Source organism: Lepisosteus oculatus, chromosome 19 (genome assembly GCF_040954835.1).
Source record: "Lepisosteus oculatus isolate fLepOcu1 chromosome 19, fLepOcu1.hap2, whole genome shotgun sequence".
NCBI lineage: Eukaryota > Metazoa > Chordata > Actinopteri > Semionotiformes > Lepisosteidae > Lepisosteus > Lepisosteus oculatus.
The window spans coordinates 16,500,595-16,515,013 of NC_090714.1; the positions used below are offsets into that span (position 1 = coordinate 16,500,595).

The 14,419-nt window shown below is 52.7% G+C and overlaps 2 protein-coding genes across 5 annotated transcripts; one reads left to right on the plus strand and one right to left on the minus strand.

Annotated features, from left to right (window-relative positions):
- The first annotated feature begins 611 nt into the window (after window positions 1-611).
- LOC102695218 (cytochrome b-c1 complex subunit 2, mitochondrial) lies at window positions 612-9,496 on the plus strand. Of its 3 annotated transcripts, none has more exons than XM_006637208.3 (14): window positions 612-717; window positions 1,860-1,946; window positions 3,345-3,494; window positions 3,987-4,051; window positions 4,250-4,306; window positions 4,877-5,001; window positions 5,628-5,725; window positions 5,835-5,892; window positions 6,344-6,439; window positions 6,532-6,731; window positions 7,023-7,103; window positions 7,828-7,904; window positions 8,564-8,717; window positions 9,152-9,496. In XM_006637208.3, exons 1-14 carry the CDS (start codon window positions 685-687, stop codon window positions 9,233-9,235), a joined length of 1,365 nt encoding a protein of 454 aa, XP_006637271.2. In that variant the 5' UTR covers window positions 612-684; the 3' UTR covers window positions 9,236-9,496. The 3 variants fall into 3 exon arrangements, with proteins under 3 accessions (XP_006637271.2, XP_015216051.1, XP_006637269.1); XM_015360565.2 differs by lacking the exon at window positions 1,860-1,946 and adding an exon at window positions 1,982-2,116; XM_006637206.3 differs by lacking the exon at window positions 1,860-1,946 and adding an exon at window positions 1,982-2,089.
- Window positions 9,497-9,670: 174 nt separating this feature from the next.
- Window positions 9,671-12,825, minus strand: LOC107079052 (PDZ domain-containing protein 9). 2 transcript variants are annotated; one of them, XM_015360566.2, is made up of 4 exons: window positions 12,053-12,825; window positions 11,689-11,913; window positions 10,908-11,085; window positions 9,671-10,508 (listed from the first exon to the last, which is right to left on the minus strand). In XM_015360566.2, the coding sequence occupies exons 1-4, from the start codon at window positions 12,114-12,116 to the stop codon at window positions 9,944-9,946; spliced, it is 1,032 nt and encodes a 343-aa protein (XP_015216052.2). In that variant the 5' UTR covers window positions 12,117-12,825; the 3' UTR covers window positions 9,671-9,943. The 2 variants fall into 2 exon arrangements, with proteins under 2 accessions (XP_015216052.2, XP_015216053.2); XM_015360567.2 differs by having other exon boundaries at window positions 11,749-11,913; window positions 12,053-12,822.
- Between the last annotated feature and the right edge of the window lie 1,594 nt (window positions 12,826-14,419).

Sequence of the window (14,419 nt, forward strand, 5' to 3'; positions counted from 1 at the left end):
AGAAATGAATAATCGAATTCTTTTTGCTTAAGATGTATGGAGTCACATTTTAAATTATTTGTTTTACAGTATTGAAAGTATGCACGGAAAACGTCCGAATAAGACTACCTCGGGTAGACACAGTTGAAACTAATATATTATATGGAAAAAACATTGCTTTAAAATGCATCAGAAGTTTTAGAAATCACATCATCATGTGCTAGAGAGGTATATACATTTAAGTCTTGCTGTTTTGTTGAGTGCAGTTGCATCGGGACAGTTAGTGCACAGAGATGAACACTATCATTCTACTCATCGGTCATGTCAATAAAGCATGTTGAATTGAATTGATGAGGAAACTATGCGCTTCGTAACTCAATCTATCCCACCATTCCCCGGGCAAACACATAAGACATTGTTTAAAGTGAATATCGACTGAACATTTCGAAGAAGACTTTAGGAAACTGATCATCATTGTGATTTAATACAGACAAGACGAGCGACAGAAAAGCGGACAAGCTGGGTCGGTCGAGCCAGGATGGCGGGATACGGAGCCCAGTTTCAGAGCCGTACATTAAGCCCCGCAGTGATACCGTGCCACGCTATCTGTCTTCTGATTGGCTAAAAGGAGCGCGGTGGCGCCTGGGTAGGACGTCCGGCGGCCATATTGTGTTCTTGCAGCGGCTGAAGGAGAGACAGTCAGTCATGAAGGGGATTCGGTGTCTAAATCACATTTCAGTAAGAGTCTGCTTATGTCCGACAATTGCCGATTTAAATGAAATTGTTTGGGTCCATTGCATCTGTCCTGAGAATCAGCTTGATTTGTGGCGGAAGAAAACTAGCTGTGTCGTTGAAACCCGGCCTGTGTTGAGCGACATTGCACGGAGTACAGCACCTCAGAGAGGTGTCATTAGCTGTAAATGAAATTAAAAAAGTATTTAAGAAATGTATTCCATCATGACCCAGGCTAACTAAACAGAGTTGTTTAAAATTGCGTTGCCAAATCGTACATGTTCACAAGAAGCGGTTTGCCTTGAAGGGATACGGTGGGCTGGAGTGTCGGAAGTACTGGTTTGTGGATTCTCTAAGAAAGCTGTAGTGAAGGTCATTTATGTATTCCCGTTTTAGCCATCTGACTCGTATCTCCACCTGAGGTCTCGCTGTAACGTGGATGGTCTCCATGAACAGCGTCCACAGAGCACCGGTCGAATTCAGACGGGCAGATCTGGTGTGTCTAAGACAGTGTCCATGTCTGACTCACAACTAGGTTTTGCTTTGTGTGTCTTACAGCCCCGAAATGCAGTAATACTGCTAAACTATGTGTTGTCATGAAGGTTTTTTTTGGGGGATTTGAAAACAGCCTTTTTTTTTAACCAGGCTCAATCTTCTGGAGTCAGAACAGTTCTTTCGCTAAAGGTGCTGTGGATTAGTCAGGTGGCGATCTGGGAGGCCAAGAGGGAAACAAGTGTGATGTCTCTAAAACACGGTGCATTGTCCTGTGTCATTGGCTAGTACCCAAACAGCACGCATGTGGGGGGTAGACTGGGCAGGTGAAGTGGGAGTTCCTTGCTGAAAAGCTAAAGGAAGGAGAAGTTTTGGCTGTGCACCCTTCTTCATCTTGTGCACGCTTGGCAGCTCCTGATGATGTACGCAAGGATTTGCCCCCGTTTTCTAGTTTCACTCCAGGGCAACAGGCCTGTTAATCAGCTTGTGCATCAGTGAGGTGGAAGTGAAGGTGAAGGGGTTTGGTTTTGAGGTTCGGGCGCATTGCTGGGGGGGGTTGATGAGCGCTCCACCTCCGTGACTCTCGTCTCGCCCGCACACGCTGTCTGAGGGTCGGGCGCGGATCTAAACCTGTCGGTTCCCTCTCCGGTTTGCAGAGGAGGCTTTTCTCCGCCCAGGCTGCCCCCAAGCCCGACGCCGCGGCGGCAGTGGAGCGAGCTAGCCTCCCCCGGCAGGACGTGCAGGTCAGTGGGTGTTAACGACTCTCTCTCTCCCGCAGAGACGCTTCTATGCGGCGGCGGCCGCCCGGGGCCACCAGTCTCTGAGCGAGCCGCTCCCGGGCCTCCGGGCTCCAGTGGGGACACCCCTTCCCCCCCAAGACATCCATGTACGTGCGGAATCCCCAGTGGCACAGGTGGCTGTGTGTGTGTCCGCGTGTGTGCGCCTGGTGCTGCCGAGTAACTGCTGGGGCTGTTGTTAAAATAAGGAATCAGCCCAGCGGGGCGTCTCCACTGAGGTGACGTCTTCCTGGGTTTTGTTTTGCTGGAAGAGTGTCTGTGTGCTCGGCGCGAGTCCTGGGAGTCTGCTGGCAAGGTGTATTTACACACTGTAGGTTGTCCTCAGGGCGTAACAGGAAAACACCTACATGCGTTCACAGTCCTCATCCTGTGTCTTCTATGGATGGCGGCCTCTCCGCCTTGTAGCCTTTTCTGGTGGGATCCCAGACGCTCAGCAGGCTGGGCTCTGGTCAGCACTGGGTCAGGAGACCTCCTGTGGAAAACCAGGCTGCTGCTGTCAGTGGCGTTGGTGGGCCAGCAGGTGGAGCTCCTTCCTCCTGACCAGAATTTCCAAACCAATGATGTCCCCAGTTGGTGACTGTACCCATCGTGCTGTAGGTAGTTGGTAAGAGTAGTGTTACCCCAGAGTCCTGGCTGTATTCCTCTCTGGGTTTATACAGTCCTGCCTGCCTGAACTTCCCCTCTAATTCAGTTGGAGGAGCAATATCTCCCTTGATCACCCTGATTCTCGCAGCTGCTCTGCTGTGCTGGATGAAATAGGTCTCCCCTTGAATGCATTTGATGCAGTATGATGGCTAACCCTTCTGGTTTGAGTAGAATGGTCTCTGTGAGGCTGTTTGGCAGAACCAGTCTTTAAGCCATCTGAATGCCGAGTCTTGCTGGTGTCTGCCAGTATGGGCTCTCTTGGACTATAGTTACATACAGTATGCAGATTGTAAATACACACAGTTTCTGCAATAAATGTCCTAGGTTTGAGCAGAGCAGTGTCTTTTGGTCTCATTACTGATAAAGTTATAGCTGAATAAGAACTCTGCAAAATGTTTCCTGAGACAAATGCGTTTTGCTTTCATTGTACTCATTTCTGGGACACGACCTCTCCTTGTCGACTTCCGTTATTTTAAAATTGCGTTTTCACCCGCCTCCTGAGTTCCCTTCTAACGGATGATCTGCCTAACTGTCCCTTTGCACAAGCAGTGGAATCTGCCGTATTAATGCAAGGTGAGGTTTTGTCTCTAACTCCATTTCAGTGGCACCATCATCATCGTCATCACCATCGGCGTCGTGATGCAGTCCCGTGTCAAGGGGCAGTCTTTGTCTGATCCGCTCGTGCCTTTGCGTCCGCAGGTCACCAAGCTGCCCAGCGGCCTGGTGATCGCCTCCCTGGAGAACTACTCCCCCTCCACCAAGATCGGCGTGTTTGTGAAAGCCGGCAGCCGGTACGAGACTGTGGAGAGTCTGGGGGTCACCCACCTCCTCCGTCTCGCTGCCAACCTGGTAGGTGCGGCCAAAGGCCCCCCTTCCTCTGCTGCAGACTGACCAGTAAAGCCTTAAAGCAGCCTTTGACCTCTGTCCTCGTGTGTTGAAGAGCATAAGAAGGGTGGCGAACAAGGGGCTGTTTATGTTTGGTAGTTAATAGACAATTGATCCAAGGATCTCATCCAGCTGTTTTAGCATGTTCCAGTCTTCCACCAGAAGTGCCTCCTGTTCCTTATTTTAAACGCACATTCACTTGTGCGAATGCGGATATGCACTCACGTGTGCGCAGATCATCAGAAGGGATGTGTATTAGGGACAGAGGTGGGGGGGGGGGGGGTGAGCCGGTGGGAGATATCACTTCCCTGCCTCCTTACCAGCTGGTGGCAACTGGTTTACTTCTCCTGAGGTCATCCAGAGGATCTTTTGAATTGGAAAGGTGACATCATAAAAAAAGAAGCGTCGATTGGCCTGCTGCAAGGCGGTCCTGTCAACAATATTAATCTTTTCCAGACCACCAAGGGCGCCTCTGCGTTTAAGATCACTCGAGGGATTGAGGCAGTGGGAGGCACCCTGAGGTCAGTGACGGCATGAGAGAAGTGCTGCTGTGTGTTCACAGTTTCTGGAATCCTGTTCTTATGCAATACGCAGATAAACCTAAAAACTAATCAGTTGTTGCAGAAAGCCGTTGTGTTAATCTTACTTGCTGCATATGTATCCGTGCAGCTTTGTGTTTCACTGATTCTGTGCTCTGTGTATGCTTGTATTGTCCACAGTGTGACCTCCACAAGGGAGAACATGATCTACTCGGTGGAGTGCCTGAGAGATCACATGTGAGTCCTGACAGCTGCTCCAGAGTGCCTGTCCTTTTCCCGCCGCAGGGAACTGGAGTGAATTCAAACTCGGCTGCAGGGAGACTCAAGTCTGGTGTTCAGCCTGTGAATCGAAAGTTTTTATTAGTGATGGGTGACCGTATAAAAAAAAAATACATTGATATGATTATACTGACTAAAAAAAAATAATGTGAAATTATTGCCAAACTGAAAAGCCAAAGAGTTTAGGAACAAGTAAAGGTTTATTCCATGCTGCAAAGAGAAGCAAGGAAACAACGTTTTGGCTGAAGCGAGCTATGCATGCTGACGCAGCTACCTACAGTACTTGAACCAAATAACAGTTTAGCACAATACAATAATTTGACACATTTCAAAAAGGGTGTTTCTACCTGGAATCAGTCCATCTCAAACTATCTTGGTGGTGATTACTAGTGAGGCAAAGGAAACGTTCTGTTATGGAAGCAGCGATCAAAGCGTTGATGCACTCCCTGGCCGTGCTGTCCTGTTCTAGTAGGTGTTCGAGTGTAGGTGAGCTGTGCGGTGCAGTGACGTGGGGTGTTCGTCTTGCAGAGACACGGTTATGGAGTATCTCATCAATGTCACCACGGCGCCCGAGTTCAGGCCCTGGGAGTTAGCTGATCTCACCCCCAGGATAGAGGTGGACAAAGCTCTGGCCCATCAGAACCCCCAGATCGGTGAGTCACAGCTTCCAGAAGACCACCTCGCTCCTTCATCTGTTGGTCCTTGGCAGCCACTGTCTGTGACACCCGGTATCTGAGCACGACTCTTCTAAATTACTGTGCACTTTGATCAGTCTGACTGATTTTGTTGTTTTATGTATGGAAAAAAAATGTCTTTTTTCTGTTATACTGACCCTGTTATACTGAGTGATATGATGAATATGCCTTCATCATATTCCTCTGAGGTTGGCCAAGTCTTCAGCTCTTTTTAATGCTTGTGTAGGCTCTGCTGTGACCGATTTCTGAATGTTATTTGAATATTGTCTTTTGCCAGTTCTATGTGCAAATATTGGATTTGTTTAAATAAGCATTCTGTAAAAAGTTACTTTTCATACTAATCATTATAACAGTTTGCGTAGTGCTGTACATTTAGAAAGGTTAAAGAAGTGTGCAGATATGATAGTGCACACATTAAAACCTTCAGGTTACTCCTCTGTCTCATGCCTGTCATTTTAACCCAGCTTCTGTTTTCTACATCAGTAGCACAAGAATGGATTGTTGCAGAAAGCGTTTTTTAAATGGCATTGTTATACTTGTTTAAGAGATCTCTCTGTAACTTCCTGGCCTGTTGTGTCTTGTAGGTGTTCTTGAAAACCTCCATGCAGCTGCTTACAAGACCGCCTTGTGTAACTCCTTGTACTGCCCCGACTACATGGTGGGCAAGATCACTTCGGAACAGGTGAGACAGTCGCACCCTGATTGCTTCGTGAACGCTGTCTGGCAGTGCCGTGTTACAGTTGTCAAGATGGGTCTCTAATACGATTATTCTGCCTCCTTTTATTTCACAGCTGCATTCCTTTGTCCAGAACAATTTCACCAGTGCACGAATGGCTCTGGTAGGCCTCGGTGAGTGGTGGTGTTTTTCAGAGAGGAATCCGCTTTCCTTGCGGCGCGGTAGCACACAGTGGCAGAGCGGCCAGTATTGCCGCCTCGCAGCGCTGGAGTCCTGGGTTCTGTGCCGGGCCCGGGGGTGCCGCCTGCGTGGGTGAAACCGGTGTCCTCCGGGCGCTCCGGTTTCCTCCCGCAGTCCAGAGGCATTCTGGAAGGTCAGTTGACTCCTGGGGAAAGTCGTGTGCGTCTGTGCCCCTGCCTGCCTCGTGCCCGTTGCTTGCTGGGATAGGCTCCGGCGGCCCCGCGACCCCGAAGCGGGAAGGAGGTTGGGGAAATGGCCGGGGCGGGTGGCATCTGCCTCCCGTGAGCCGGTGCGCTGTAGGGCGGCGCAGGCGCGGGGTGCTCCGGTCCCCGCTGGAGGAGCTGCTTTCGCCGGGGCGCTGACGGGTGTGTGACTGGCCCTCAGGTGTGGACCACGCCCAGCTGAAGCAGGTGGGGGAGCAGTTTCTCAACATCCGCGGCGGAGGAGGGGCGGCCGGGGCCAAGGCGGCGTACCGCGGAGGTAAGGCCGCCGAGCGTGCGGGTTCGTCCGGTCCAGTCCGAGCCGCGCGGACGCTGACGCTGACGCGCGTGTCCTGCGTGCCCCGTCGGCAGGGGAGGTCCGGGAGCAGACGGGAGACAGCCTGGTCCACGCCGCCGTGGTGTGCGAGGGGGCAGGGCTGGGCAGCCCCGAGGCCAGCGCCTTCAGCGTCCTGCAGCACGTGCTGGGCGCCGGGCCCTACGTCAAGAGGGGCGCCAACGCCACCAGCAAGCTCAGCCAGGGCATCGCCAAGGCAACCACGCAGCCCTTCGATGTGAGTCCTGCCAGTGCTCTGCATGGCACCCGCACAGCACGGGCCTGGGATGACTGCACACATGACACACATCCATAAGAGGAAGCCAGCCTTGAACAGTAGAAAGAACATCGTATTTTTACAGTCATTTCTTTCCTCAGACCAGTTTTCCACCCATGCTGCTGGTTGACGCAAACCTAATGTATGAAGTACAATAGGTAGCTAATGTAACTAGTACAGGCCTGGCGTTAGTGATGATGTAAACACCTTTTCTTACGCACCTCCACCTTTCTAATTCTCCTTCTTCTGCAGGCTTCTGCCTTCAACGCCAGCTACACTGACTCTGGGCTCTTCGGGATCTACACTATCTCCCAGGCCAGCCAGGCTGCAGATGTGAGTGTCAGACCAATAAATTACCCGGAGCAAGTGTAGGAATGTCTTTGTAGGCCATGCAGCTTCCCTGGACATAACTCGAAACCAGAAAATTCTGATATTGCATCACCGTAACAAGGTTTACAGAATGTTGCTGTCTGAGAATAACCAGTAAACACTGTTAGGACACAAGGATGGCCACTTATGGCCATGGAGAAAAACAGACCATCTGTTTTTTTTGCTCACCTAACGTCCTAGAGATGAAACAGTTTTGTTTTGATCATTTGAGCTGTTGTTTTGTGAGATGAAGCAGTTTAGGCATCATCTGAAATGTAAGCTGGCCATTCCTGCACAGGTTTACTGGCTAAACTGATCAAAACTCGCGTCTGTTCCAAGTCTTTACAAACTGACGATTTTGGGGTGATATAGAAGATCAGCTGGACTCTGGGTCTCCAGGACCAGGGCTGGCCGTCCCTCTTGCTGGTATTTCACTTGAACAGGCTAGTGCAGCAACAGTCAGCCTCGAATTGTGCATTCTGTGCAGAGTCAGGGCTTTAAACCTTCCAGAGAATGAATTGCTGAATGCCCCAGGTTTATACAGATTGCTCTGATAGCTAAGGATTAGCTGGAGCAAAGAGCTTGAAACAGGATGGTAGTAGTACACCTGCGCTGGCATGCTGGAGTTCACGATAACACTGTACCGACTGTATATATTGAGCCTCTTTAACTGTTCTCCACCCCACAGGTCATCAAGGCTGCAGTGGCTCAAGTCAAAGCTGTGTCTCAGGGGCAGCTCACTGCTGCGGACGTTACCAGGGCCAAGTATGTTTGCAAGGGGCAGCCCTAAATATATCCGCGCCAGTTCCTGATTATCCTGATATACAGTTGTGTCAAAACGGAAAGCACTGTCCTGTCCGTGTTTGTTTTACGGGATTTTAACGAAAGGGGGGCAGTAAAAGTTGAAGGGCTAAACGAATGTGCTGGGCTCCGGCTGGCGTGGTGATGTGGCAGCTGGCAGTGCTGCCTCCCCAGGCCCGAGTCCTGGGTTCGATCCCAGACTGGGAAAGCCTTCTGGGTGGAGTTTGCGTGTCCTGTTTGGTCCTTTGTGGGCTTACGCTGGGTGCATCTAGATTACTAGGTGTAATGTGTGGGCGCACATATGCACACGTGGCTGGTGGGTGACCCAACCAGAGTGTGGGCCCGTCTTCTGCCCTGTGCGCCCTGGACAATTGTCATGAAGCTGCTTTCTGTTAATGGGTGGAGGTGCGTTTTTGCCGTAAATGAAGCAAATCTATAGATCAGTACGTGTTACAGTGCTTTCTTCACTAGTTTTATGTCATTCTTGATTATAGTTAATTCGCACAGCTAACGATGTGCTCCTGATGCATCATCTGTAAAAAGCCCACATGATATTGAGTGTGTTTGAGGTTAGGGTAAGGCGCCGAGCTCGCCGCTCACTTTGCGCTGGTTTTGCGCGGCAGGAACCAGCTGAAGGCGCGGTGCCTGATGGCGGCGGAGAGCTCCGAGGGCATGCTGGAGGAGATGGGAGCCCAGGCGCTGGCCGGGGGCGGCTACGTCCCCGCCGAGGCCGTGGCGCAGAAGATCGACTCCGTGTCCGCCAGCGACGTCGTCAACGTGAGTTCGGCTGCCCGCCGGCGTACCGGCTCGCCGAGGGGCACGAGGAGCCTGGCGGCGCTCTGGAAGGCGTTAGCCTGTACCTCGGGGGCGCTGTCTTTCCTCGGGCATAACGACATCTGTCAGCTCTGACTCCCATTACAGTGTCTACTACCTGGGTTGGATTGAGGCCCATTAAAAAAATCAACTGCAAGTCCACAGTAGAAGCACAGCAGTTTGTCCAAGTATAATCTGGAAAGGAGGAGTGAATTTCAGACAGTTTCAGGATTTCTAATAAACTCATTTCAGGAATATGGTTACATTTTTCTTGCTAGCCTTAACGGGGGCCTTTAAAAACATTGCGCCCGGTCACGATGTCGGGGGTGGTTTTATCATGTAGTCTTTATTTTGTTTGCTGTTTTTACCGACTTTTTTTTTTTCTTCCCATTTTTCAGGCGGCGAAAAAGTTTGTGTCGGGCAAGAAGTCCATGGCGGCCAGCGGGAACCTGGGAAACACCCCGTTTGTGGATGAATTATGAATTTAATCGAACCGGGAATTTTCAGATCAAAAGAGCAAGCGTTTTTTTTTTCCCTGCTGCACATTCAGCAAACCTAGAAATGGTTCTAATCCCGTAATGACTCTGTGCACAGAACGTGCTGCATTCTGTCGATCACACAATATTTATCCTTTTTGAAGAAGGTTTTCTGTCCACATCTGTACGGGCGTCGGAAATGGTTTTACCTTTGGGCCGCCATTCTGTATATCTTCTGTAAATTCATTAAAAACGTCTCTATCTGAAGGCTCTGTGGAGGTTTATAATAATTCTAGAAGTGGAAATGGGGAGGCTAATGGTAATAAGAGCAGTTGTACGAAGCAGCTGTGCTTTTTTTTTTACTTCGTTTTCCTGTTGTGCTTCCATGCTCCATATTGAATTGCAATCTTCAGTGAACAAAAACACATTAAGACATACGGGAAGTGGTCAAAATATTTAATTGTGCATTGGGTAGAAAATGAAATGACAAACACTTCCCAAACTGGTGTTTTTCACCGACGTTTTTAGCCTAGGTCAGGAATGAATTGCTCCCCCCTTTTCCCAATAACATTCCAGTGTGTGAGCTCTTTTTCAAGAGCTATTCCTCATCTGATTTTCAGGTACTCCGACTAAAGGTTACACGGTTTTTCTGGCTGCGGGAGAGTGTGCCATCACCACGTCGGGCATCGGAAACGGCACATTTCCCCTCCTTCCTCAGTCTCGGTCGCCCCCTGAGGAATCTGAACCGGAGACGCTGAAGTCGGGAAGAGAGAGCTGTGCCGTCAGGTGAACACGTACGCGTCGCGGAGAGACATGGACGTCCTGGTTGTCTGAGGATGAAGAGGACAACGCGCCAGAAGAAAAACCGGCTGGCAGCGAATCGGGTGGATGTGAGGAAGGTGAAGAAGAGGGTGTGAGATCAGAGGTGCAGGAGGAGGAGTAGGATGAGTGAGGGGGTGATGAGGAAAGGCTCCTGTAGGAAGAGGGAGAGGAAGAACAGCAGGGTGCCGGCTGGAGAGGGGGGGGTGGTTCGGGACAGGGAGGTGAGTGGGCAGGAGGGCGGGAGAGCTGGGCAAGGTCGGAGGTCACGGGGGGTCCGGCCTGCCTGTGCACCATCACATCGCAGGTGGGGCCGGCGCCCACCGTCAGCTCCACTGTGCTGGAGGCAGGAGGGGCCGCGGACGTGCCCGCCTGCCGGTCCGAGAGGCGCGCCGGACAGTGCCCCCGCTGGGCCAGCGCCGCCTCGCCCACGAGCCTTTCTATACTGCTGGGACAGGATCTGGGGAAGAGGAACAACAGGGTTTCGCACGGCCTGAGAAGGCCTTCTCCGTGGACTCGGCACTTGGCCCCGAGAAACGAAAGGCGTCACGCAGGCCGCCTGTGAAGAATACCCCAAAACAGTTCCTAGACCAACGGCACTAAAGACCAGGGTTTCCATGCTTCTGGGTTCACTAGGTTACTCGAGCAAATCTGTCCCCCAAATACCCCTTCAGTGCTGTAAATGCCTTCGTTTACAGTAAGAGAGCCGAATTGTGCATGAAGGCCGCTGCCTAAATCTTTGTAGCGTGAGACAGAAGTCACCACCCTCGGTCTCGGGCTCCGGCCAGCAGCGAGAAGTGGCCGTACTCCGGACCCCCGCGACTTGAAACAAGGCCCTGCCTGGCCACCAGCTGCAGACCTGTCAGTCCGGTGTCCTGCTGCGCCGCCGGTGTCCCATCCCGGAGGGAGCTGGAGGACGTCTCGGTACGCCAGGACTCGCAGCAGGGTCCCGGGGGCGACGTCCCGGAGGGCCTTCCCGAGCTCCCTCAGCCCCAGCCCCCGAATGTCCCGTCCTCCCACTGCCACCAGCACGTCGCCTGCAGGGACAGTGGGGCCTGAGGGCGGCTGGAGCACCGGGCTGCCGAATCCGGGTGGGTTTGTCTAACAACGCGCCAGCAACCTTAGTAGGGTGATTCTGGGGTTACACAGAGAGCAGCCAGAGCAAGACGCACACTGCTGCAATATTATTAATAATAAGAATTCATCACATTTCTATAGCGCTTTTCTGGACACTCCACTTAAAAGCACTTTACAGGTCATGGGGATCCCCTCCACCACCACCAGTGTGCAGCCCCACCTGGATGATGCGCCAGTCCGCTCCCCACACTCCAGCTCTCAGTGGGGAGGAGAGCAGAGTGATGAAGCCAGTTCAGAGAGGGGGATTATTAGGAGGCCATAACTGGTAAAGGCCAGGGGGACATTTGGCCAGGACGCTGGGATAACACCCCTAATCTTCTCGAGAAATGCCCTGGGATTCTTAATGACCACAGAGAGTCAGGATCTCGGTTTTAAGTCTCATCGGAAGGATCCGATACAGTATCGATTTTTACAGTATCGTGTCCCCGTCGTTATTAGCCGTCGAGCAGGAACATAGCTGTTAATAGAGGGCTTGTACCCAACGACCAAGCGACCTCCCTGACCTGCCGCCGCTCCTCCCCCATCCTCCTCCTCCTCCTCTTCCTCCACCGGCCGGTAGCTACCTGGCTGCAGCCGCGCGCTCTGCCCGGCGGGTCCCGGGCGGCTCAGCCCGCAGACCTGCAGGAAGGGCCCGTTCCTAAGCAGACTCAGGCCCAAGCCCTGCGGCCCCACCCTCACCTGCGCCTGCACCACCTGCCCCAAGGTGTGAGCGGGGGGCGCCTCCGGGCCTCGGGGACACCACCGAAAAAAAAAGAGAGAGACCCGTTAGCAGGCGCAGGCAGCACCGCCGGGCGCACGGTCGTGCATGGGGTGGCGGCGCTTCGGCTGCCTCGACAGAAAATGGAGAAGCAGCGTGTGTAAAGCTACCTTTGGCTTCGGGGTACGGCGGCGTGCCCCTCAGCAGTGCCAGCGCTTCTCTCAGCCAGTTCATGACGGCCCCCTGCGCGCCCCGAGCCTCGCCCGCTTACCAATCGACCGACTTGGAGGTGACGACAGCACCGCACGCGAAGAGTTTTTGAACGAAAACCTCGATCGAACCCGTCGCCGCCCGGGGGCCCGTAAGACCCGATGCCGCGTGTTTCCCCCAGCTGCAGCGAAGGCGGAAAGGATCCCCGGTGAACGCAGTGATTCAAGCACACGGGGGCGCGAAGAAACGGCTAGTTTCGGATGGAGCCGCTGGAGGTCGCTAGTGGCTCACAATTTCCGCAGGCTGAGGGTAGTTCTCCTTCGGTGCAGTACAGCTGGTAGTTGCCTGGAGTATATATTTACACAATTGTCCACGTTTGAGAACTGAACGAACACGAATGTCACAATTGCCCCTCACCCGAGCACTGCATACAAATGTCTGGCAGTTAAACGGGCAAAGTCGCCCCCAGTGGGTTTCTTCAGGTTCAGCTGTGAAACCTATGCCGGAGCACTCGAGTGGGAAGCAAGAAGAAATGCGGTGAAGAGGCCAAGCATTACACAAAGAGTTGTGGGGGTCTGGAACAGATCGCCGAGCTGACATGTCGGCCACCTACAGAAAGACAGGAATCTTATATTCGTTGCTTCAGGTGAACATGTTTTCACACTTGTGGGTTCTGTGATTCTCCATTGTGGCTTTCGTTGATCTGAAAATTGCATATCTGAGTGTCATAAATCCTGCAATATATATATATAATCTTGCAATCTTTCATACGACTTCTTAGAGAATATATCCTGTGCGTGTGTTTGTCACACACTCCGGGTAGCTTTCGTTATGGAACAGTTACATCAAATGTTTCATACGAAGAACGATCGAGCAAGGGCATAAATCAAAAATAAATTTCACTCGCACAGGCTGGAAGACCAAGATATGGTTCAAAACCCCAAGACAGCGCGCAGAGTGTGAACACACAGCAGGCCGATAAACGACCAGCCGGTTCTTGTTCCTTGTTTGCAGTGAATAGGAGCAAATTAGCAGGCTACACTCCCAGTGGGACACCGCTGTGGTACTGTAGAGCAGGGTCCTTCACTCAGATTGATTAAAATACCCATCTGTATACAACAATAACAATAATGACGATGGCGATGATGGGGATGGTGAGAGTAAGCTCTTTGGATAAGAGCATCGGCGGAATTAAATCGGTGATATGACCGGTCAGAGCAGTACAAGCAGTTCCTAGCAGGCTGGAGCTGGGAGATTAAAGTGTTTGACAGCACGTTTTCCCCGACAGGGTGTCGCCAGACACTCCGGGCAGCGCTGAGTGTGTGTGTGTGGGGGGGGCGGAGATCGCTCTAGGCCAGGGGGCGAGGGCGGGCCGTGATCGGGGGGGAGGTGAGGGACAGGTTGAGACAAGGGTGCGAGGTAGCCGCCCGAGGGAAGCCTTTAACGGACAGCAGAGCGGTGGAGGGCTGACATGATCATAAGTATTTTTTCACACCAACCCTCTACAAAAAAAACGTGCGTTTTACTGCAAAACCCTTCGTCTACAGCAACCGCAACACGCCCAGCGGCCGGCCACTGTAGTACCTCCACTTGAGGCTGCACAGGGGGGCTTTCAAGCCCTAATTTAGTCTCTATCCCAAAACTGAGCATATGAACCCCCCCCAAAATCATGGTCTAATGCTGTGAAAAGGGTTAATGGCCGGTGCTGTGTGGGGAGGGCTGACGGTGAAGCAGCCCTGTGCAATCACACCTCCGTCTGTCCGGCCCCTCTCCCCGCTCCCCCCCGGTCCGGCGCCGCAGCTCTCGCGATACCGGCTGTCCCCCGGACGGGATGTTGGAGGGCCGTCGTGTGCCTGGGGAACGCGCTGCGTGCAGCCGCTGGATGTCAATGGGCTCGAGCCTGGCTCGGCGGAGCGCGGCGGGCGAGCGAGACGACGACGACGACGGCGACGGCCGGGCCGGAGAGCGAGAGCCGGGGCGCGAGGGGAATCTGACGGCGGTCGCGAGCCCGGGGGAGACGCCGCCTCTGCCTCGCGCAGCCGAGCAGCCGGAGCTGCTGGAGGGGAGTGTGTTTCATTAGATCGGATTTCAGGGAAGGAGAGAGGAAAAAAAAAAGGGGGCAACACACGGAGGGGGGAAAAAAAAGCCCAGAGGAGACGCAGAGGGAGAGCACAAGGATGGACGCTCGCTCCGCAGCGGGCTAAGGGATCGGTCGTGTTTATTGTCTTCGATCCCTCTCCCAGATAGATCGACAGTCGGGCTTGTGCGTTGTCCTCGCTGCTCTCTCCCCTGTCCCGGCTGCTCTCGGGTGAAGCGTTGCGCGCAGC